This window comes from Streptopelia decaocto, assembly GCF_964273445.1.
Source record: "Streptopelia decaocto genome assembly, chromosome: 3".
NCBI classification, from domain to species: domain Eukaryota; kingdom Metazoa; phylum Chordata; class Aves; order Columbiformes; family Columbidae; genus Streptopelia; species Streptopelia decaocto.
In genome coordinates this window covers 37,500,359-37,525,095 of record NC_138656.1, presented here as the reverse complement: position 1 = coordinate 37,525,095, position 24,737 = coordinate 37,500,359, and the positions used below count along the sequence as shown (strand labels likewise).

At 38.0% G+C, this 24,737-nt stretch overlaps 1 protein-coding gene across 7 annotated transcripts in view; it reads left to right on the top strand.

Moving 5' to 3' along the window:
* SPAST (spastin) overlaps positions 1–20,366 on the top strand; it is a 35,134-nt gene extending 14,768 nt beyond the window's left edge. For 4 of the 7 annotated variants that reach the window (XM_082049537.1, XM_082049538.1, XM_082049535.1 and 1 more), the window contains 13 exons: positions 3,322–3,506; positions 4,534–4,667; positions 5,007–5,100; positions 8,722–8,796; positions 9,985–10,056; positions 10,574–10,649; positions 11,181–11,272; positions 13,040–13,119; positions 13,960–14,002; positions 14,645–14,724; positions 15,719–15,789; positions 17,549–17,589; positions 19,211–20,366. In XM_082049537.1, the coding sequence (XP_081905663.1) occupies positions 3,322–3,506; positions 4,534–4,667; positions 5,007–5,100; positions 8,722–8,796; positions 9,985–10,056; positions 10,574–10,649; positions 11,181–11,272; positions 13,040–13,119; positions 13,960–14,002; positions 14,645–14,724; positions 15,719–15,789; positions 17,549–17,589; positions 19,211–19,333 (1,166 nt within the window). In that variant the 3' untranslated portion in view covers positions 19,334–20,366. The other 3 variants (XM_082049532.1, XM_082049533.1, XM_082049536.1) reach the window with 2 other exon arrangements.
* Positions 20,367–24,737: the final 4,371 nt, after the last annotated feature.

The following is a 24,737-nucleotide window of genomic DNA, read 5'->3' as shown; positions in this document are numbered from 1 at the left end:
GTAGAAACTTGTTCATTAAGATGTGCCTTAATCTGTTTTAGATGCACAAAAGAAATTATAATTAGTTTCCTTTTTAGAAATACGAAGCACGCTGCTATCTTTATCAAGTAAATAAGCTAGAGCTGCATATTTCTCAGCTTCTTTCTGTTTCCAGGTGTGTAGTATAATCCAGTGTCTCTTAAATTTCTTCAAACATATCCTTACTTCACTTTACCTTTAAAAACAGTTAAATGCATTTTAACTTTTTTTTTTTTTTCTGTAAAGGAGTCTGAAATTGGGCACCTGTGTCTGCAGCTTATCACAATTTAACTGATAGAAAACCTCGGGCAAAAATTTGCTCCTTGCTTGTTTATAATCTCTTTATTATCTATTTATTTGGATGACAGATGAAAATTTCAGGCACGCTTTCAGGATCATTTCTGCATCATCTAGTGGCGTTAGCTTAGAGCTTTGAAGTAAATTATTCTGTCCCATCAAGAACTGGAGAATAAAATCAAAACAATCAAGTCACTATTACTATCGTATAAAGTAAACAATTTAATCGTTCAGTGTTTCAAATACACTTGAAAAAACACCTTGGTCTGTCTTTGTGATTAGAACTTATTTTAGGCACTTCATTACTGTTTTATATGGAATGGTGAAACATTAGGCAGAAGGCTGCTGGAGATTCTACAGAAGGTTTTAAGGCCACTTGCAGCACATTTTACGTCTTTCAGCAGATGACAAATACAAACGGATAAGAAATGTGTTTTGGCAGTTTTGCATTTGTCGCAGCAAAACTATATTTTACATAATGAAATAATAGGTGCTGTCAGTGACAAGACATACATGCGCTCTTAAACACTTCACCCTTTAGAAACAGGTAAACTAATTCTGAAAAGTTTAATCGCATTTTTATTTGCTGCATCAATGAAAATTTGTATATAAAATGAAGTTCCCTCTGGAGTTGACAGTGAACAAGTGTGTTCAAGAGTAGTTCATCAGTGCTGTTTCATGCTGCCCAGCAGGACTGACTGCAGAACATGTGTAAACTTCGTGGTCTTGATTCCTGGAGGTACAGTTAGAGTAAATCATAATTTGTTTTGAAGCCTTTCTGGTTTCGCTTCCCCTTCCCTGTGTTTCCAGCTTCCTGAAATATTCCTTACCTGTGCAATTTTGTGATTCTCAAAATTGCAGTGTGTGTATTGTTCTCAATAGAAGGGGGTAGTTCTGGGAAGGTGTGATAACTGAGCAACATGTTAAGGTGAAGGAGATGGAGAAAAACTACTTAAGCTTTTTGTAGCCATCCCATGTTGACTAAGCCAGTTGTGCAAGTGAGGCTGAAGGGAAAAACGAAACAAAACAAAAACACAAACCAGGAAAAAAAACAGACTGAGTGCCACCTTTTGCTAAACTGTACAAGTCGAAGTGTGGAGTAGCTGAGGTTTTTAATAGATTCATATACTGCTTTTTGAATTTCAAAGTTACTAAGTATGCCTAATTTTGAGGAGTTTTTGACCCAGAAATTCCTGGGCAGGGATGACTAAAGGAATTTAACCAGCTTTGGGTCTATGTGTGACTTACTCAGTAACCAGTAGCCAGTTTCGTGGTGGTGTGTGTTTGTGGTTTGCTTTTTTTTTGGTGTGGTGGTTTGTGGTGGTTTTTGGTTTGTTGTTTTTTGTTTGCTTTTTGGTAGGTGGCTTTTGTTTCTTAATGGTGTTTGTTTGCATTTGTTTATTTTGAGGGTTTTGGTTTGATTTTTTTTCCCCAAGAAATCTCTTATGTGTAAATGTAGTTAATCATATTATTCAAGTTCCCTTGTTTTTTGCACTTTGGTACGTCTGCATTGTTTATTATGACCCCTGCAGGGTTTCCGTAACTCTTAAAAGGGGTAGATTTGTGGCTGGAGAAAGGCTTTAGAAGCTTGGTAGCCTAGAAGTAGTTCAACACATGGATAACTGCAGGCTTTGTAAAGATATGCTCCTGGTAGTATGTAAGACTCAGGTTTAAAGAGGCTGAGGACATGGTAGTAATGAATTGATCCTTCCATGATACTGTTTCACTGAGGTATTTTTATTTTAATTCTTTAAACACAACATTCAAAATGATGAGGCTTTCTACTTCAGGTATTTTTAACTGAACTGCACTATTATAAATTAAAAATTTTCATAGAGTCATTAACTTGCTTAAAAATTGAGTTCTTTGGCTCATTGCTTAAGACTAACAAGTCAAAGTGAGTTGCACATTTCAGAAAGCTTAGTGAAGAAGCTTGTAGCTGAAATCCATCTTGAGCTTCCTTACCTCTGACACCATATTTCTCCTATCTAATCAAAAGGCTCCTTGATCCTTTCAAAAGGACATAAAATAAGGCAGTATTTTCAGTTTCCATCGCAGCCAACAGTGCTGTACCAGACAGCTTCCAGTATTGTATTCCCACCACAGAAACCCCCGTCTGATGCTGTGCTCTAATCATTAACCAGCCTGACCAACATGCATGTTCACTGTGGCACGTTCTTACCTCTTAATCTCTGTTTTGAACAATCAAATGCTGTTTAACTTACTCTGGACCAAAATGGCCTTTTGTAGTTTAGTCACCTGTGGCCAGCATGTTAAATTTCATCTGTAGATTTATTTGAGACCTTCCTGCTCCATCATGGAGATGATTTAGAGGAGGTGTGAATGGAATGTGTGGTGGTGTTTGAATTCAGTGGCGTGATATAATATTTGAACACTTATAAATGTAGGAAGGTAAGCTGCTTCAGAGCTATTCATTCAGAATTTACTTATACCTTGAGATACCTGAAGTGAAACAAAGTTAGAAAAAAAAGCTCCTGGTAGTTGCTTGCAAGTATAACTTTTGGAATTTTTGCCAAATTAAAGTGCCTTGGTGAAGCTTCTGTGTGGAAGGTGCTAGATAGTGTTGGCTAGAATCCAAAGTAACTAACCTGCCAACATCACTTAAGGAATGACTGCTCTGAATCTAATGGCTTGAAATTTGGGGATTATTATAATTATTTTTAGGAGCTTTAGGGAACAAAAAATGTCCAGCTGATGTCTTAAGGAATAGATGGTGTTCTTCCCTTGTTATGGGATTTAACCATCTCCAGCTTTTCTAAGATGGCTAACCACTGTTGGTTTTGAGAGGTCTTTACATTTCAAAACTTAACTTTAGGAGAAACTTACAACTTAATATGCCCTTAAAAGTACTAAACCTCTTCAAAAATGTGTATTATTCTGCTATAATACTGTATTATATATGTCAACATTACTGTCTTCAAGTTAGAATTGATGATAAAAGTACGGCTGCTGAAAGTGTTCTTGTTCTAATGGTTTTCTTTGTAGAAAGTGGAGCGGTTCCAAAAAAGAAGGATCCCTTAACACACACAAGTAATTCCCTTCCTCGTTCAAAAACTGTTGCAAAAACTGGATCCACAGGCCTCTCAGGTCACCACAGAACACCTAGCTACAGTGGGATATCATCTTCTGTGTCTAGACCAGCACCTAATCCTGCAGCTTCAACTCATAAGGTATGGTAAGGATAAATATAGCAGTATACGCTTAGAAAGTCAATGTAAATTCCAGGACAAACTTTGTATTTGCTGCCTTTATTGCAGTATTGTAGCAGCAGAAAGGTTTTGGAAAAAAAACCTAAGCCCCTGAGTTTTTGGCCAAGCCTCTTGAGCTAGGCTGTGGAGTGGATTTTAGAAATCAGGGGGCGTTGGGTAGCTGAATGGGCAAATGGATGTTAGTTGTGATTGCAGTTATAAATGATAATACTTGTTTTGAAAATTGCATGGGAAACGGGGGTAAGCTTATCTAGGAGAAAGATAAATGTTAGTCCCAGTATGTAAAAGATGGAGGAAAAAAAAAAAAAAACACCTCTTACTCCAGAGCTACAGATTTTCTCCCTAGACGTTCCTTCTCTTCTGAAGTACACATGCACAGGTTGTATTGCAACCATATTGAAAAGCAAATTGTGGTTAGATTATGACTGAAATACAAAAGTAAGTCCTATACCAATAAGACACAAAAATGCTACGTTCCTTTTGACCCATCTCTTTCCCTTCTGTCCTTATCTCCCCTCTGCTACTCCCACAGTGAAGCAGTATAAAGAGCAGAGTGGATGGTACATAAATATAGTTAAGCGTTATTGCTGCTATAATGTGAAGGCTTTTAAGTGGCCTGTTAGCAAAGCATGACAGGACTAGAAATTCTTGCTTATATGCATTGAGAATCTGAAACAAATTGTGATGCTCTATTTCTAGAGTATGCTGGGGGAAAATGCCTTGGTTAAATATAAAGGATTGTCTTCAGGAAAAAAAAAATCCTCAAAACCAATATCAAACCAAAAAACCCCTTTCCACTGGAGCCTATGGTGCTCTATCTGTGTCTGAATATGATAGTATTATTTGTGGCAAAATGCAGCATCAGAATATCTGGTATGTGTTAACATTTTAGCTTTTACTGGAGCAAATTAAATGAAAATGTAATTTTGTTAACAGAATGCTTTAAAAATATCGAGTTGTTTGTTTGTTTTCCGTCCCCCACCTCCAGGCTGCTCCTAAAAATAGCAGAACAAATAAGCCTTCTACTCCTACTACTGCTCCACGAAAAAAGAAAGACTTGAAGATATTTAGAAATGTGGACAGTAATCTTGCTAATCTTATCCTGAATGAGATTGTTGATAGGTAAGTCTGAAGAAAAGTAGGCTTTTCAATGTGGAGAGCCTGTTTTTCAGTACAGTCTTTGTCCACTTGGAATAAAATTAGTATTTTTACTCTGTTGTGGGTCTTTGGAGATTGTTGGGAGGGGGGGAGCTGTTGTTGATACATTGGCAAAAGGATGAAAATTCAAATCAGAAATGCTTGTCTTTTTAGATGCTTATCTTTTTAAATTCTTAGCAGTATAATTTGTAGATTTCCTCAAAAGGGTTCTATATAAATAGGCAAATGCATTAAATTAGTCAGCTGCAGCTGAAAAAGAGTATCTCATTGTTAAGACTAATTAGTATTCCATTTCTTTGTTAGTGGGCCAGCTGTCAAATTCGATGATATCGCAGGGCAGGAACTGGCTAAACAAGCTCTGCAAGAAATTGTTATCCTTCCTTCTCTGCGACCTGAGGTAAGCAGCTGGGGGTGTGAACAGCCTTTGACAGAATCAAAGAAATGTATTGTGCTTCAGACCTGAAGTGGTGATTCTTGAATCCTGTATTTACTGGCTATGATTGCTATTGATATCTGTGTGGTGAGGCAAAAGGAGAATGAATTTATGTGTTAAAATGCTACCATGAAATTCTGAAATTCTTTTTCTTCTGGTTAGTGAATGTTGGAGGAAGTGATGCACCCAAGAGTTTAAAACAAACCAACCTAGCCAAACAAACAAAACAACAGCAACAAAACACACCACCCTAAACAAAACAAAACACCAAACCAGCAAGCCACAAAGCCCTAAAAACCCCAACCAACAAAAAACAACAAAAAATCCTGAAAATTTGTGAGGCTGACTATGCCAGTTGGCTATAGCTGTGTGTCCCATGCTATATGGACATGTAAAGGACAAAGCCCAGAACTGGGAGAGTGAAACAGATGAGATTTGTATAGGTAAATTAAGTTATGACACTATCTGATTCGAAAAATATGAAATTGGTATTGTGGTCATGTTCTCTGTGCATGTCAGTTAGACATTCTGAATAGTCTGTTCACAGCAGGAGAAGATGCAAAGAAGCGTAGCGAACAAGCAAATATGCTGAGGTGTGTAACATTTGAGGGCAGATTTCCTCTACTTGGCTGAGTGGAAATTGGTCATTTAGGCTTTTATTTTGTCAGAAGTGGTACTTAAGCTACTGTGACTGCCTAGATGCAGGTCTGGTCTATATATTTCTGGAATTTTTTGAGCCACTTTAAAAAAAAATTGAATCGGTCATTTCTCAAGCTGGACTTGCAGAAATTGTGTATAATGATTTACTGCAGTGCTGATTATTCAAGCAAAATTGCTATTTGTTCTTTGCTTGCTGTGGGTCTCTTTTGTCATGTTGATGGGTGACTGGACTTGCTCTGTGGTCTTCCTCTTTCCTTTAATGCAGTTTCTGGTTTTGAAACATCGCAGGGAAGAAACCCTGAACCTGGCGTAGCATCACAGGAATACTAGGCCTGAAGAAAATAAAGCTTTGGCATCAAATATGTGTGCTCTGGTATTCTTATGAAGAAGGAAAATGTCATTGTACCATCTTTGTTTTTACAGTGCTTTAGTATGTCACGTATGTTTGTTCAGTAGCACTAATACAGCAAGCTGGGTGGGAAGGACTTTGAAATGTGAGGCTTGGAATAGTTATGACTGCTTTCCAGTAACAGTTGATATTTTCAATAAGGTTGTCTTTGTATTACTGTAGCTAGCAATGGTCCTGACCTTGCTGTTGTTTGAGATACAACAAGAACAGAGAATCCTGCAAGTTTTTAAATGTTCCTTGGAAGAAGAGAGATCAGTTTTATTCCTTGTAGATGAACATGGTAGATGTGGCAACTATAGGGAAATATTTAGTAAATTAAATACTACCATTTCAACTTTAATGAGTTTTGTACTCAAATTCGTATTTAAACAAGCCAATTAATGGTATTTTCTGTAGGAGAGCAAGAATTGAGGTGAATAAACAGAAAACACTGGCTGCAACCATTTCAGCAGTAGGATGCTAATAAAATGGTAGCAGTTAGTTCAGACCGTGTTGTCACAGAGGCACCCAAGATAACTCCAAGCAAATAATAAGGTTAAACCAACTTTAATTCAGAACTGAAACCAAATGACAGACTGAAACCAAACAACAGAAACCAATGCAAGCTGGGGGGATAATCCAAAATCAGTCAGCACTGCAGCAACGCTTAATAAATTGTAGGTCAAATATACCAGTTGGGAATATTGTTCTCATACAACCACACAAGAACGATGATCCACAGTGAGCACACACTCACTCATAAGAAGCCTGGCTTATTCAAGGGTACCCAGAAGAAACACTTGCTTGCCTGGGGTGGGCAGGGCCTCACTCAGGGATCCATCCAGAAGGAAATATTCAGCCACCAAGGAGAACGTGAAGGCTCTCAGTCCCAGGAAGTCTCCTTAGACAGTGTCCCTGATATAAGGTGAGGGCTCCGATCACAGACCCGCTGCTCCAAGAAGGCTGCTCAAAGAGGGTCTTCAGAGGGAGACATGTTTTATAGTCTGGTCAGATCTGGCTCTGGTCTTTACAAGCGTGGGCCTGGGCACCTCCTTGGCTCAGGACCCTCTCTGACTGGGAGTCCCACCTCTCCTGCCCCCCCAGCCAGTGGGGAGGTTAACGTGAAGAGTCACTGTGTCCTGGGTTGCGGGGGACGTGACTGTTGGCATCAACTGAGATGTGTATTTGAGTATAGGCACAGTGGGCCACCAAATGTGCAAAAGAGCCATCAGCTGTCATATTTGAAAGCTCCGGACCTCATCAGGGTTCATGCAACTGCCAGATGTGTTTAGGATGTCTAGTTTAATAACAAACATGTTAAAAGCTTAGTGTGTCTCAGTGATAAATGGCAGTTGAAGCTGAGCTGCGTAGGTGATGATCAAGGTGAGAAAGAGTTGTAGACTTAGTTTGGACTATCTGAAAATGGTAGAACTCCCAAAGGATGGTTCCCAACAAAAGCTGTCAGGCAGGAGAAGCACATGGTGTGCAGCATGGAAGGCAGAAACACTTGAGGAATGTGGTTGTCCAGGTTAGAATTCTGTAATACAGTTGTAATGTAGGTGGTATGTATTAGTAAACAGGATCATGCTGGATAACTATTTTTAGTGGTCAAAGCAAATCAAGTACAAACAAAATGCTGTGAATGATGAAATAATAGAGAAAAAGTGTGTTGGTTGGTCATCTCAGAAACACTACCGTGGGAATGAAGCCATTTGTTATCATGGATATTGTGGAAAGGAGGGCTTGCCAACAGTCGTCTTCAGACATGGTGTGTGTATATAAGAGACTATTGCTTTTGGCTGGTTGTTGGGATTATTGGGAGCTAGAATGGAGAGGTGAGTGTGAGACCAAAAAAGGAACTCTCAAACTCTTGGGGAAAGCAGTAAAGACAAAGTGATGGGGAAAACAACCTATGGGAATAACTAAAAGAGATGTACTTTATGAAGGTTTGTAGATTTGCTTGCTGTGATGCTACATGGGATGGGTGCAATTTCACAGTGTAGGAAAGATGAATCCAATGCTAAGTGAGAGGCAGAAGATTATTATCAGTAGCATTTAGAGAGAGTAGGTGGTTGTTAAGTAATATTTAAAGTAGTTTTGGTCAAAGCTTCACTTCTCAAGTTTCATTTAATAAAAAAAGATGGAGTTTTTCCTTATGAACTTAGGAGGAACATTGCTTTAACTCGTACTACACACGTGCATTCTCCCTTTTTAAATGGAATTGATGCTTTAAACTTGTTAGGCTGGTCTGTCTTGTGCAAAGTGTTACTATCTTTTATATTGCTTTCACAGTGCATCTGTGCACAGAACAATCATAATGGAATTTAACACTTGTGTGGGAAACAGTAGTGATGTGCATTAGGTCAAGTTAATAATAGAATGTAGTTCTCTAAAAACCTGCACTGTTGTAGCACTGCTACTATTGGTATCAGTGTCAGCCAGTGAGCCGTTCCTCAGTCTTAAACTGTTTTCTTATGGAGGTAAATCAACATTTTCTTTAAGTCTTTGAAGGTAACTTATGGTGATGTACTTTTCAGTTATTTACAGGACTTAGAGCTCCTGCACGTGGATTGTTGCTGTTCGGCCCACCAGGAAACGGGAAGACAATGTTGGTGAGAAAATTACTTCATGCACGCGTTGATGGGCTTAAAATGTAACCATGAGGGGTGGCTTTCGGTTTGGGTGTTGTAGTCATAGACTGTATATTCTTCCTGAATATATATTATGATGTTAAATTAATATAAAAATGCAAAATTGTGGAAGTGGGGAATTGGGGAAGTGAGTTGCTAAACTGTTCCCTAATTCTTTTCAATATCACAAGTAATATTTTAAAACTTAAACTAGCAAGTCTAAGTTTCATTTTCAGAGAGAGTAAAAGTAACATAGTTAATTGTTTGTGTACAGCAGTGATTAATCACAAATGGTCTGCTCTATACTAAAATATACTAGATGTGGAAATGTGGGAGCAGAGTAGCAAGAAAGGGGGTTGACTGACTTCCACACTGCCATGCACAGAGCATAAGTGCTGTGGCACTGTCTGGCTGCTGCTTGTTTTCTCAGCCCAATGTGCTGGGCTCGGGGAACCAGAGGGACATGGCTGCACATCAGCCGGGAAGCATCGTGGGTCCCAATGCAGCTGAACCGGGCACACGGTCCCGCATCGCACGGCGGCTGCGGCTGCACGCTCCCTGTGCTGACACAGAAGCTGGAGCACAAGAGTGTGCCTGCCAAGGAGCTCACTTTGCCTCATCTGTTATGCTTTACACACTGGAACATAATTTCTAATCGCTAAAATTAAACAATATAACCAGGGAATCAGGGTCTCCTGAATATGGTGAAGCTGTTACTGAAGAGGGTGTGCTGTGTGAGCATTCTGGCTGAACTGATTCTTTTTCCTAGCTTTCCTCTGAAAACAGTTTTTGTATAGATAGGGTACAATTAAAAAAATACATCATTTTTAATGTGATTTGATCCAACTGCTACCCTAAATTAGTTAAAACTGTTTCAGATGTCGTCTCAGGATACATTGAAAAGAGCTGGAGACTTTTATTCTTCAGTATGTAAGTTGTAGTTGGCTATGGAAATGGTGTGGTTAGGGAAGTCTAAGGGTGTCTGGTTACCTGTTACTATTTGTAAGTGGCCCGTACAGAATTTTTCTGTAGCATCTATAAGCTGTTCCCTTTGAAGGAACACGGGTTTTCAAAATCGTCAATCAGGACATGAGTGCTGGCTATGGAGGCAGAGAGGTATCTTCAATGTGATGTTTGAAAAAGTACTTCTTTTTTTTTCCCCTCTCCTAGGCCAAAGCAGTTGCTGCAGAATCAAATGCTACTTTCTTTAATATAAGTGCAGCGAGCCTAACTTCAAAATACGTAAGTAGCAGCTGTATATTGATCTGAAAACACCCATGCTGTAATTGGGGCTTAAGAAGGCCAGAGACTGCAGATGAGTCTTTGTTGAACTGTTAGAATGTAGTGAGCATGAAGTTCTAAAACAGTTACTTGTGAAGTAAAATAAAACGTTTTGTGGTTGTGTTAACTCAAAGGCTTTTGCTGTTCATTCTGACCCTGGCTGTCATATAGATGAGTGGTTGTGGGTTTTTTCTTTAAAAAGTAAATGAAGTGGGTCCCAGCTCCCCCTCCTTTCAATCTAATTTAGGCACCAAAATCTCTTGACAACTCAATTCTGATCATAAGTGAAGTTGTAATATTTCTTTTAAGACCTAAACAATGCTGTTGTATGTAATAGTGAACTAGTGATAATCTGAGTGTGTATGAGTGGATGGAGTGTGGTTGATTATCAGCAAGATTTTCTGTAGATCCTTATGTTAGCTTCCTTGTATTAAAGGCTTTCTAAACCTCCTCCAAAACCAGTTTGCTGTTGTTTTAGGTGGGTGAAGGGGAGAAATTGGTGCGTGCTCTATTTGCAGTAGCCAGAGAACTTCAGCCTTCTATAATTTTTATTGGTAAGACCTTAAATGTTGTTGACTCTTGTGCATTTTCTTAAATATTTTGACTTAGAAAATTGGAATCATTGAGCAAATTCTTTGGGTAATTCTGCAATGTAGAGCAAGTGTCTCAGATATGACCTGCTGACTAATCAGTAGTTTCATTTAGAGCATGTTGGATTACTGTTGTATTATTTAATTGGTGTAATAGTGGGAAGAAATGCCCTCAAGACCACAAATGCTGTACTACCTTTACGCTCCAAGTCCATTTATATATTGAACTGTAAACATTAAAATGGGGTTTGCTTATCCCGAGTTGCAGTTTATTATCAGCAGGATTTTTTTTTTTCCTCTCATCTGTGCTTGGTGTTACATGTTCAAAGGACAACACATTATACAACCTTTTATACTTCACTGAGATCTGTCTGTCTCCTAAGGAATAAAGGTCTGATTTCTCTTACTGGAGCCCTATATTAAGAAAAGAACGTAGGCAAATATGAAGACTTTAATGTTGTATGCTTATTTAAGATTTATTTCTTTCTTTTTTAGATGAAGTTGATAGCCTTTTGTGTGAAAGACGAGAAGGTGAACATGATGCTAGTAGGCGTCTAAAAACAGAATTTTTAATAGAATTTGATGGTGTAAGTATTTAGTCTTGGGTATTGTTTGATTTAGCTGAATTGGCTAATGGAGTGGGTGCCAGTATAAGCTAGAGATGAAGGACAAATGGGATGTGGCTGCTGGAGCTTAGCTCTGTGTCCTGTCCCCACCCCTTGCTGGCCAAACAGCTTTTTCCTGTTGCTGTTAACTTTTACCTGCTTATTGTAGTATTCTGGAAAATTCAGTCTGAGGTGACAGGTAATAATCTGGAGAGGAGCTGAAATAATGGGTTGAACGATGGAGAAGAAAGGATAACAAATGGCAATAATGAAGGAGCTGTGAGAACAAATGTTCTTACAGGCCAAGAGGGACACTTGAGGGTGAGGTGGAGTTGAATCCTTGTTTGCAATTGCATGTTTTGCTGAAGCACATCTTGTCCTTTTGGCAAAGTAAAAGAAGATTAAATGGCTTTTAAGTGATGCCTTTTTGACTTTTAAGGGATATGTGTCACAAAAGTAGGCACTGCCAAAGGGTAAGGTGAGGCTTGAGGGATATGGGGATTTCAAACCAGATCATGGGGATACACAGCCGTGACACTTGAGAAGGATGCTTTTTATTGAGCTATAGATTTTTTTTCTTTGCATCATGACCTAGAGGTGACAGGATACAGTAAGAATATATTTAATATCACGTTATGTAATACCCAGGAAAAGGAACTGGGTTTCATAGTTTTGGGAAGGGGAGAACAAATTAATATCAGAATATTTTTCAGTCACACAGAACTGGTTTTTGTATTGAACAATGTTAGTTTATATTCTGCTAGCACAGTAGAATATTGCCATAATGGTGAAGCAATAGTAATGAGTTACAGGAGGAGAAGATAACTGTAGAAAGACACAACGGGATCAGGAAAATCTTGTCCAAAGTGGGAAGAACCAGGACAAATAATGCAATGTGACAATGATATGCAGAAATTATTACACACACATATACACAGAGGGTTTTTTTTTTTAAATGAAAAGGGGAAAATGAAATAGAATTAGTAAGTTAGCAAACATTGGATCAAGGTGTAACTATATCATACAATGTTTGTGGAATGTTTTTGACTCAGTAGGGCACCAAAGAACTTAAGTCTACGAAGGACTGGATATCAGGTGAATAATAACATGTCTCTGATACCCAAGTGTTTTCTCTGAAGTCTGGAAATTGTCTATATTCTTGGGTATAAAATCAAGTCTTGCAATTGAGTGAATTAGGGGAGGAAAGTGCTATGTCTGTACTATTGAATAACATCTCATTTTGGTTACTCGCGTCTTGTGAGACCCTTGTTAGATGAATCTCTGATCTGAATGGTTCTGGCTGTACTTTAGCCTCAAGTTTTGATTCTCTCTTTCTCTGTAGGCTTCAAAACAATGTTGGCTGTTAAAACCCACAACAGCAGAAAGTCTTGAGCTTTTTAAACATCTCTGGATGACTAAACTTCTGAGTGCTTTTTGTGGTCTCAGTTTTTTCCAGCATTGTAGCACGCAGTTCCACAGCAGCATCTGTGCTCTTGCAAGTCTTTTTTCAAGCAACATGAATTGCGCATAGTGTCCTGTGTTTACATTCCTTTTTTTTTCTTTTTACTTTTTCTTAGTTGGACTTTACGTTTATCTAAAGAATGTTGTAAAGGTAACTACATGGGGGGAAAAAAGCATACACGGGAAGATAGCATCAGTGCACTGAACACATGGCAGGTCTCTAACTGTCTTTATTGTGTTACTGCTTGATGTAAACTGAAAGCTGCCTTGCCTTCCTACGTTGTATAGGTACAGTCTTCCGGAGAGGACAGAATACTTGTGATGGGAGCAACAAACAGGCCACAGGAGCTTGATGATGCTGTTCTCAGGTATCAAAACGCCTCCTCCTTTGTTGGAATACAAAAATATGATGTTCATTAAGAAGAGCAGGTTTTGCTACTTAGTGTCTTGGTAGTTTTCGGTTTTGGAATTAAGTAGCAAAAGCTGTTTGGCAAGGTTAAATTATTTGAGCTCTCAAAGGAGGTGCCTGTCAATTCTATTTTGGGATATATCTGCACAAGCATGATGGGTGTAGGATTGTCTAAAACATCAGTACCTGTTGAGAACAAGCCAGCATTTTATAACCTTCTTGCATTTTATATATTGATTCTTCTATGATTTGGATCTTAATGGAAGGATGAAGGAAGAAATTTGACCAGTGAAATCCAGTATTTCTTCGCTGTGAATTTTGGACTTCTGATGTCCCATGCAATTACAGATCTCACTGTAGATTTGCCTTAGGACTTTTTTGCTACCAATTCTCATACTTAATTCTCTTTTCATTCTTGATTGAGGAGAATAGGCATGTCAGCACTGTCTGAACAAATAAAACGCATTTTTAATTATTCCAAAGGCTTTTTGTCTACCGTGAAGAGACACTTCATTTTGTTGCTGGTAGTCAGTGGTATTTCTACCTTTAGAGTATTATATTTTCTGCCTGGGAGGACTTTCATAACTTCAAATCAGAGTAAGGTGACACCAGTGGCTTCTGCATATTCTTTGTTTGGATGTTGGTTTTGTTGGGTTTTGTTTTTTAAATCTGTAGTTCTGCTTCCTAGAATTTGATGATGTAAGTGAAATTTGGATATTTATCAACCCAAATGTTAGATCTATGTGCACTAAGAAGATACACATATATACACACACTTTTATATGCTTTTTTTTCCTAGACGATTCACCAAACGGGTATATGTGTCTTTACCAAATGAAGAAGTAAGTTTTTCCAAGCATTTTCTTCATTTTAAGATCAATTTTATTAAAAAATAGAATAAAATATGTTTCTTAGGCTATTCCTAACTTGCCCTAGTGGATGATTGCAGTTTGGTGAGTTAACTTCTGTTAATTCATAACAGCCATGGTACACTGTGCTTTAATTCTGTTGGTTGTCTTAAATCTTTGCCTTTCTTTTACATGTGCTAGTTGCAAATCTGATAGTAGCTACTCAGTATTTCTTGGCCAGTGGGTTGTTGCTTACATACTAGCAGGCATGGACAAGTCTGAAGTAGGGCTTGCAGGAGCACGTTTGCTTGGCTGGATAAGACTGTTTATTGCAAAAGATGAAAGCAGCTTTCTTAAAGTACTGTTTTTCAGCTCAACAGCAGATTAGGCCTTTTGATGAGGATTCTAATGCATTATTGTTCAAGTAGTTCAACCCTCAGTCGTTACTACCAAATCCCTTTCTCTTCCCCAGAAGAGATGATCGTGTACAGCCTCATCACAAAAGCACTGTAGGCAAATTTAAACTAGTGAAGCAGAAAAGCTGACCTGACAAACATGTAGTTTTGTTGTTGCAATAGAGTTTTAAGTGCACCGTGAAAATCAGTTTTACATCTGATAAACATATCTACTTTTCAGACGAGATTGATTTTGCTAAAAAATCTTCTAAGCAAGCAAGGAAGTCCATTGACCCAAAAAGAGTTGGCACAACTAGCTAGGTAAGTATTTTGTAACTTTACTAAATAAATATACTCATCTACTGCATTCATTCAGACTGGTTTTTATTCATTGAAAGGTACTAATGTTTACGGATGTAAATCATCAGATAGTGACCACTCTTGCTGAGAATGAGTTGCCTGTGTTTGGGGAAGATGGTCTTTTATCTGGCTATATGAAAGTATTTTTTTATATGCTTGTGTATATATATGTGCTTGTTTTTTTTCCCTGCACCACCTGCCTGGGTTTCTGTTGTCGAAACATGCTCATCAGTGCTTTTTTTTCTGAGGAGGAGGGAGGAGGGGATGCTTTTCTCCACCCATCCCCCAGGCAGTCCAGCACTTCTCTCTGATGCAAAGACAGTACCAGTTTTGCACTTGGCATGTATTTCAAATCAAAAGCAACTTTGCTTGTCCATTGCTAGGTTTGTTGAAGGTATTACCAACAGAGCAGAGCAAGCACTGGATAATTTTAGATTCTTTTCAGTTTCATATTTGATTGGAAAAGCGTGGGTTAAATACCCTTCCTATTATGAAACAAAGTTATTTTATATTTTTCATCATTAAGATGTGTAGTATTGGGTTCTCATTGTATCAATGTGGTTGAAAGACTACAGGACAGTTGAGGTTTTGGCTTTATATTCATCTACAACAAATGATGACCAACTAGTGGCAGGGCATTCTCATAACAGGCATAGTAAATATGCTTGAGATTAATTTTAATCTACAAATCCTAGTTGATTGCTATCTTTTTGCTTTTCCTAGCAGGTTGTTTGGGACTTCAGTAGCTGTACTTCAAATTTAATCTGGGAAAGACTCAATTATAGATCACTTATGTTGATGCACTTCTGATTTATTAAACTTGCAAAATGACATCAAAATAATACTTTTGATTAAGTAACATTTTAATCATCTGCAATTAAATTGTATGGTTTGAAGCAGGTTTTGGGTTTGTTTATTTTATTCCCCTCCTCCCCCACTTTTTCCTTGGACAAAGAATGACAGATGGATACTCTGGAAGTGATTTAACGGCATTAGCAAAGGATGCAGCACTGGGCCCTATTCGAGGTAAGCTGCTTTTTATTTAGGTTTTGAAAAAACTCAGTGCCCTTGATATTAGAGATACTATATTTTCCTACATATTTAAAATTCATAAAGCTCTGAAATCAAGCTTTTTAGATTGGATTTTGGTCTGTTCCTCATAATAGCATCTTTAAAAGACCCTACATAAAACCCTTAATTACCTCACCATGTGAGAGAGACAACTTTTATGTCTTAAGAGGAAAGCAGAATGAACTGTTTTTTCACATTTGTGAGGTTTTTTAACTAGTGCATCTTTCCTAGGCTGGTGTTGGTTCTATTGTGTCTAAATTATTACTTGAATAGCAATCTCTGACTGCATTACTTTATATTAGAAGGTGGGCAGATCTCTCTTAAGTCTAAAGGAAGGAAATACTGAAGCAGGTGAATTTTGTGTTTTGTGGTGGGGTTTATTTTTTAGATATGGTTTGTATGGCATAGCTTTTTTGGTTTTTGATCTTTTAATATTGAATTGTGATCCAGATGACAGTAGTGACTCAAGTAAAATTTTATCTATATGTTATTCCGCTGATGTTTCCAACTTTGAAAAAACATGATTTTAATGCACAGTGAAAATTACACTTTTTTCCAGACACCGCCCCTGCTTTGTCCTGTTTCACTAGGCAGTTATTATGTGTCCAGGAGCCACATCTCAAAGGACTGATTATGTTTAGTGGAGATGAGTGGTGGGATTTTGTGAAGAAAAGATTGTGAAGGTTTTATGTTAGTTTTTTTTTTTGCAGATATGCTGTCCTACCTGACAGAAAGGTACTAAAGGCAGCCAGAGTAGAAGTGTTCTATAATATCAGCCTATTATGTGTAAATAAAAGTTGTTGCAACTCTCTTAAATGATTTATGGGAATGAAAGATCTGTACGTGTGTGTCGTTTCATTTTATTGAGTCAGAAATCCTATAGCATGCAGTTTCGCCACTGCACTATCTCTTGGAAAGCAGCTGCTGGAAAGTAATAGTTCTTTATTCGCTTACTTTCAGCTGTTGGAATTGTAAGGACATCTTCCAAAATCCTGCATAATAACTGGGAAACAAAATTGCATTAAATAGATCTCACAAGAGACATCATGTTTCCTAAGACTTGAATATATTTATTCAGAGTAGTTGAATTAATAAAATGTGCATTTAGGTATGCAGGCTTTACTTGGCTGACAAATCACTTCACATGCAAGTCTAGTTTGGGAAAAGGCCACAAAATGTTGTGTACCCTATTTCTTCTACCTGCTCCTGGCTTCCAGATAATTTATTTTTTAAAATGTGTTACACCTGATTTTATTTCTATATTCTTGGGTGACAGTGACTTCCTGTTTCCTGAAAACTGTGCATGTTTGAGGGGTAGGGGAGTTGTAGGTACTTGGAATAATATGGGGGAAGGCAGCTCTGTTACTGTGCTGTTCCCCATACTTTAGGAAGAAGGAATTTGTTCTGCTGCCACTTTGTACTGTATCTGCAGTGACTGAGTGTGGGAGCAGCCTGGTTGAGGAGCTGATAAATGGGGAAGGAGGAGGTAAAAACACCATGTACCTTTCTGAACAGGAGATTATGTTGAGGCAGAGAGGTCTAATTTTTAGTTGTGGTTTGGGTTTTTTGTGTGTTTTGTTTTGAGTTTGTTTTTTGATGTTGTTTTTGGTGTGTTTTTCTTTTTTCAGAATAAAACTGCTTTTAATATGCTTTAGTTGTCAGAAGCAGTGCAAGTTTTCTTATGAAACACACTTATCTTCCTTTATTTTCACAGAATTAAAACCAGAACAGGTGAAGAACATGTCTGCCAGTGAGGTATGCTGTTCTTGCAGTTGCATTTTCCCCTCTGAATAGAATACATGCTCATCAGAGACTTTTAACATCCTGTTATTTACACATAGTATCATACAAAATACCTCATAATTTCTTGGTGGTATTACCCTTTTTGGTTACTTCTTCATTGAAGAAAATTCTTTACAAATAGTGATTAAAAAGAAAATGTGTCCTCAAGTGTCTGAGGCTCTTTGTGTAGTTTGTTGGTTATCAGGCTTAAGAGCAGCAACTCTTTTCCAGTAGCAAGTCTCTGCTGTTGTCAGTTTCAGCCTGACTGCCCTATGTTTCCCTTTGCACTGAGCTGCAACTTTATCTGGTATCTACCAGATGATGTCAGAAGCCTGGCTTTTATTTGCTTGCAGTGGTACTCCCCCAAAACATGCCCAGAAGTATTATGTCAAATGATGTGTTTTATTCCGTCATCTTAGGGAGAACCTCTGAGGGACTTTAAGAGAGGTTTGTTTGCGTATAATACTTACTTTCATTCACACGGACCTTCATAAAGAAAAAAAAGGTTCCTCACCACAAATTGCATCTGTAAACATCAAAATAAAAGGAGGAGTTTGGTCCCACATATAAAAGTTTCTGTTCAAATGTGTGTGCAAACTACAGTTATGTAAGGGAAAGTGAAGCAAAACTTAATTCCCCTGTTGCTTTCTGTGTTTAGCCCTAGATCATGGCTAAAGCTCTGATAAGCCGAAAGGATTTGTAGCAGGAAGATGAGAACATCCTGTGATAACGTGTTGTGAATGCAAGTTTACTTCCAATAGCCTAGTCCCAAAGAAACATGGGGAATCTTCTCCAGTTGTAATGTTAATACTCCTTTAGTAATGAGACTGGTTGTTCCACACAACTCTGGTTATAGCCCATGATGTCAGGCATTTCTCTATATGGGAGATATATATGCATATATATGCTTACAATCATGTCCTCAGCAAATGACTGAAAGGCATATGTTGTATCAGAGAGGTTAGATAATCGGGATTATTTGGCTGACAGCATCCTATGGTCTGAATACAGTTGTGGAAAGGGTGGGAACTTTAAGTGCCTTATACTCCTGGCATGCAGAGATTATGCTATACATGTGTTAAGAAAAAATCGTACATTTTACTCTTAGTTCTGTGCCCTCATATGCAGCAGCTTGGATCACCTAGTGAAACAGGAAGTAATAATCTTGTGGGGTGTTAAGTAACGAGGCAAACATTATGATTACCAAATGTTAGTTTATTAAAAACTGTAAATACTGATTGTCTTAAATTACAAGACTCTTGGATCTGGTTATAGAATCATAGAACAGCCCAGGTTGGAGGGGACCTTGGAAGATCATCTGGTCCCATCTTCCATAGGAAAGGGAGCCCAGATGAGGTCATCTAGCCCCCTGTCCTATTGCATCTTGAACACCCCCAGTGATGGGGACTCTACCATGTCTCTGGGCAGGTTGTTCCAGTGATTGACTGTTCTCACCGTAAAACAATTAGTCCTTATGTCAAGATGAAGCACGCATAGAATATGCTTTGTTAAAAGTGAATACTGAAGTACTTACTTGAATAAGCTGAAGTACGTAAACCACTTGTGATCCTGACGTCTTTTATTTTTTGTTTAGATGAGAAATATCAAACTATCAGATTTCACAGAGTCTTTGAAGAAGATAAAGCGCAGTTTGAGCCCTCAGACCCTGGAAGCATATATTCGCTGGAACAAGGACTTTGGAGACACCACAGTGTGAAGCACTACTTGCAGTGGAACCAAGTGCTGCCTAAGGAACAATTAGTACAGACTACTGGAAAGCAGCCAGAGTTTACAGGACTTTACAGATCTTTTAAGCATCTGCATTAAAACTTGAGATTAAGAAAAAATTATACAATGTGAAATGTGTTCATCAAAGCCTCCTTGCCATTTAGTGAGGATTTACACACTGTAAGTAAGAGCACAATAGGACTTGAGATAAGATTCCTAGCAATTTGATTATGGTTTGAACAGTAATATATGTATTTTGTTTCAGCTAGAAGGCTCTGATGATATTGATCATTCGAAAACCTTTTCCCTATGTTGTGTGTGTGTTTTTTTTGTTTTTAATTTTGCCATGACATTGATGTCTGACTTTCTTCCTTATAACTACTAACTTAAAATTGGAGGTTTGTAAACTTTGGTTCAGTTTTTGACTTTTTTATCCTTAATGTGCCAAATAAAACAGTTTCCCTATGCAGAAAGGAAGAACGGCATTGGGGAATTATGAAAATTTAAGTGTAAAAAGCAGCTGGTCTGTTATTACCTGTCTTTTTGTTTAGTTGTAATGTGACTGTATTGTTCACAGGACAGTTTTAAAGAAGACCTTTGATAGCAGAACAGCAAAAAACCCCAACCCTATAAAACCAGTTCAAACTATCTTTTAAAAAAGTAGTAAATAAAAAGTAGACTAAGACATTCATTTACTGGCAGTATTTTCTCTTAATGCATTTTGTAACGCTTCCATTGGTATAATGTTAGCTTACGCTTATGGTGTACAACTTGAAGCCCAGCTGATGTTTGAGAGAGTAAGTGATGCTAAGTGTCAAGTTTCAAAAATGACGTGTTTCTACTCTGTATTTTGGTCTGTTTATGATAATTGAAAGTAAAATTTCCATTGTGATAATTTTTTTTAATCTACACATGTAAGCGTTAAAATACAAGGCTACATGTTTAATACATGGCACACATTAATGTTTTTATAGCTTTCATATGTTTTGGTTTATATATTAAAGTATGAAACACTCAACTGATCTGCTTTTTTAAAAAGAAACTTCATCTTTGTACAAATACTTGTTTTTATTATATAAATGACAAGCTATTAAAAAAACACTTAAGTAATAGCCTTTAAATACTGTAATAAAGGAAGACATCTTTGCCTTTACTTCTAAAGGCTTGACAACTTGTTTACAAATTCTGCATGGGTTTGCAAGGCAGAACACTCGTTCCTTTTTAGAGCAGGTTTGTGCTTGCTTTTTTTTCTTTTTTTGAGACAACTCTCCCGACTTAGTGATATTACAAAAATGCGTGTTGTTTACAGTTGTTTAAATTGAGTTGTAAGTGTTGTTTTCTTTTGATCTTAACAGAAAATTTTGTTCTTAATTTTTCATTTAACTTATTTTTAACTGGTAGGAGTAAGTCAAATATTTCTGGGACTACTCCCCTGGAAGTTGACTATAAATATATTTTATATAGATATATATACACCTATATATGAAAAAGGCCCTAGCTGATAGATGCAGTCTAAGTATAGTAATACCCAGAGAAGACACTGTGCTCACCACGTAGTATTGAGTACTAAATAGCAGAAAGTGTGTCAGACTTCGGAGACACACAGATACAATATGTTTGGGATGGTTTTTTTGAACCAGAGATGCTTTTAACTGATTTTAAAAGTAAAAGCAAATAAATAAGAGAAGATCGTGTTACACAAGTATGCCTTCTGAAATAATCTAACCAAACCATTTCTAGCCTTCTTAATGGTACGACTCTCAAATGTATGTCTGCTGTAAATGAAACGTGATTTCTGTTCCCCTGATTCATTTTCCTGGAGAAGTAAGAAATGCTGGAAGCTTTCAGTTGCTTAAATCTTAAATTTTCTTAAATCTTAAATGCTTGTGTTGCCTTAGTTCTGCCTTCAGTAGACCATCTCTATTGTTGGAGATTCCTGGCTGACTTGATCCATATTTGTCATAGACTTCGTAGTGCTAAGCATGAATATCACAGAATTACAGAATGGCTGGGGTTGGAAGGGACCTCTGGAGATCATCTAGAGTCCAACCCGCCTGCTAAAGCAGGTTCACCCAGAGCAGCTCACACAGGAATGTGTCCAGGTGGGTTTTAATGTCTCCAGAGAAGCAGACTCCACAACCTCTCTGGGCAGCCTGTTCCAGTGCTCTGGCACGCTCAAAGTAGTTTCTCCTCATATTCTAATGGAATAATACTGTTTTGTTAGCATCTGCCAGACAGTTAAATAAGAAAGGCCCTTGGGCTTCCTATTCATAAAGCTTGTACACTTGCCTTGAGATCCTTTGCAAAATGAGAACTTGAGGGTAACATCTCTGGTTTCCAGTATTCCTAAGTATTTCTTATCAAACTCTTATTTTCCTCCAAGTATTTTGAGGAATATACTGGTATTTATTTCAAATACATACCTATTGGTATGTGATAGGTACCTTAAACGTAGAGGCAGAAGTTCCCATCTGCTAAAATGCCACCAGTGATCAGCACAAAGGGTCAGAAATCTGAGTTGCTCCTTCAGAAAGAAAAGGGACACCAGCCCTTTTGCTTGTTTGTACAAGAGAATCTGTGTAGTGGTATCACTGCTTTTGGTTTATCCTGCCTTGATTGTTTTCTGCATGATGGATTAACTACAGCCCTATAAATTAGTTCTGGAACACAGTAGTAAGAACTTAATTTTGTTCAGCAACATCAGTTTACCTCTCAACTACTGGATCGCAGGCAGCCCAGGGAGGTTGTGGAGTCTCCTTCTCTGGAGACATTCAAAATCCGCCTGGACGCATTCCTGTGTGATCTGGTCTGAGTGAACCTGCTTTAGCAGGGGGGTTGGAGTAGGTGATCTCCAGAGGTCCCTTTCAACCCCAACCATTCTATGATTCAGTGACTTTTTAGCCCATGACCAAGTGCTGCTTGGTTCATAAATCTCCTTTAAATGTCATTCCTCTGTTATTTTCCAAATAGTGTATTTTAGTAACAGTTCTGTTCCCTTTAAGGCATTGTCTCTCATCTTCAGCAACCACTACCCCTCAAAAAACCCAAATACCTGTATTTCCCAATTCTATGGTATTTTATATAGAACTTTGAAAGTATATTTACCATAAAATCAGATTATGTTCTAATACAGTATCTTGAATTAGAATAGGATAAGTGGGATAGCAGCTTGGATGCTTTTAGCCTTTGCAAAGATTTGCGTTACATTAGCTCCTAAACTGCCTTTTTTTTTTTTCCCCCTGAATCTGTCCACTACTAATGAATGAGGGACTTGACCCACTTTTTTGAGATGATTAGGAAGCAGCTGTCTGGCTCTCTGCAAGTGTGGTTTACTGACTTAAAGTGTAGCAGTTACTAGAGGGAGGAAAGAAAAAAAATCAAACCCTCAGGGTTTTTTTTAACAACTTCCTTCATATATGTTTGCTTCTTTTTATAAAGCAGGAAACACACTTTTTATCTTTCTACGTGCTGGAAGAACAATGTCTTCTCAAGCTCCTTCTCCTTAAAATGAGAATTTATCATGTGTTATGATGTTCCTTTTGCTAATGTTGACTTTTTTGTAGAGTACACAAAACCTGTACAGGTTCTCTTCTTGGGGCTAAGATGAAAACAACACTGAATATTAAAGATAAGCCTTAAGCTAGGGTATTTATGCACATATAAGTCTCTGTCCTGTTAGTTTCTTAGACTTTACGGAGTTCAGTGTATTAGAAAAAGGCATTCTGCCCCTGAGATGTCTTACTGACTCTACTTCAGAAAGTCAGTTGCTAATATAGTTTTGTTGAATATGGCCCTGCAACTTACTTTATATGGATAATAAATGTGATAGTAACACTTTAAAATGGAGAGGAATGGGATCTCTGAACTGAGAAGGTATTTGTTGTCACTGCACTAATTAGAGGCCATCGCTGGTTTTACTGTTAGATTCTCTCAAATGTTTCTACAATGGCAGTTTTTACATATTTAACTTGCTCCGACAATTAACCTTACCTTCTGGTGTAGAACAACTAGTATTTTTTCTGTTCTAAACAAGCAGCACTGCTGCCAAGCCCACCTTGTGAAACTGAAGTACTTTGCACTGGGAATACTGAAGTCAGGTACGCTGGCCAATGCAGCTGAGGCATCTGTTCTGCAACTTGTGTGGAAATCAGCGTTCTACTTTGCGCTTCCTTAGCACCACCCGGGGTGCAACTGTGCCCTAGAGTCTTACAGCACTTTCCTACCCAAGACATGGACGATGTGCAGTTGTGCCCAAGACGTGCTTACCCAGCTGCTGCAGTGCTTAGTGACGCTTCTGCAGGTGGCAGCTTTGGGAGGTGACAGGCGCTGTTGTAAGTTCTGTATCTTCATCCATTGTCTGTGGTGGTCTCAAGCTTTCACGATGTTTTCAGTGTTGGGGACTTCTAACAGATATCAAAAATGGAATGAAAAATAGGGATCAGGGAGTGAATGAATCTAGTTATCTTGGTCATTATGCTAATTAGAGGCAGTTGCCAATTTAATTGTTAGGTTCTCTTGAGCTGCTAGATAGTGTTGAAGGATGCTGTTTTACTCACCTACTGAATATTCAAACTTAAGATGATCTGCTGGTCATCCTAAGAGATGACCAGTGGATCAATTATTTTCTTTTAGAATTTTTTCTTTAAATAGTATTTCTGTTATTTTTTTCTTTTAAATATTGTAACTATAATTCCACAAGATGAGAAGGTTAAACTGTTGCTTCCTACAAAAAGAAAATAATCTTGTGAAGTATGGGCAAATGTGTGTTGTGTTTTTCCTGCTTCTCATGTAAATTGTTAGCTGTCTTAGAGTGGAAACTGCTTACTTTGTCAATAACTACCTCCTGAGTTCGGCAATAATTGGCAAGGTATACACTCCTCCAGTGGATTAAATATATTGGCTAAACACTGTGGGTTCTTCAGAGTTTGATTTTTTCATGTGCAAATTCTTTACATAGTGTCTGGAAGCTATGGTGATCAACCTTGTTTTGCTGCAAGACTTTCCTTGCCTTCATAAGACGCACTTCTTAAAATCTCATTTCAGAGAAGTGGCTTTGAGGAAAAAAGCCAACGTTCTCTGTAGTTGGTTAATAAAGGCGTGTTCTTCAAAGATGCTCGGGATGTAGCCTCTCAGCTCCACAGGTTTTTTTACCCTTAGAAGTGGAGAAGAAAATACTTCATCTAATAAACGCACACCTATCAAAGGAACTGGAAATATAGAAGCTGGTTTTGCTACATGATTCAAACTTTTATTCATGTGAAGGGCTGGTCAGTATTTTTCAGAAATCTGGACTAAAGTGACAAAAACCAAAGGTGGAGACGAAACTCTATACCCCACCTCTATTAAATACATTGGATGACTCCCGTCTGGGATGGGGTTAATTCTTGTATTTT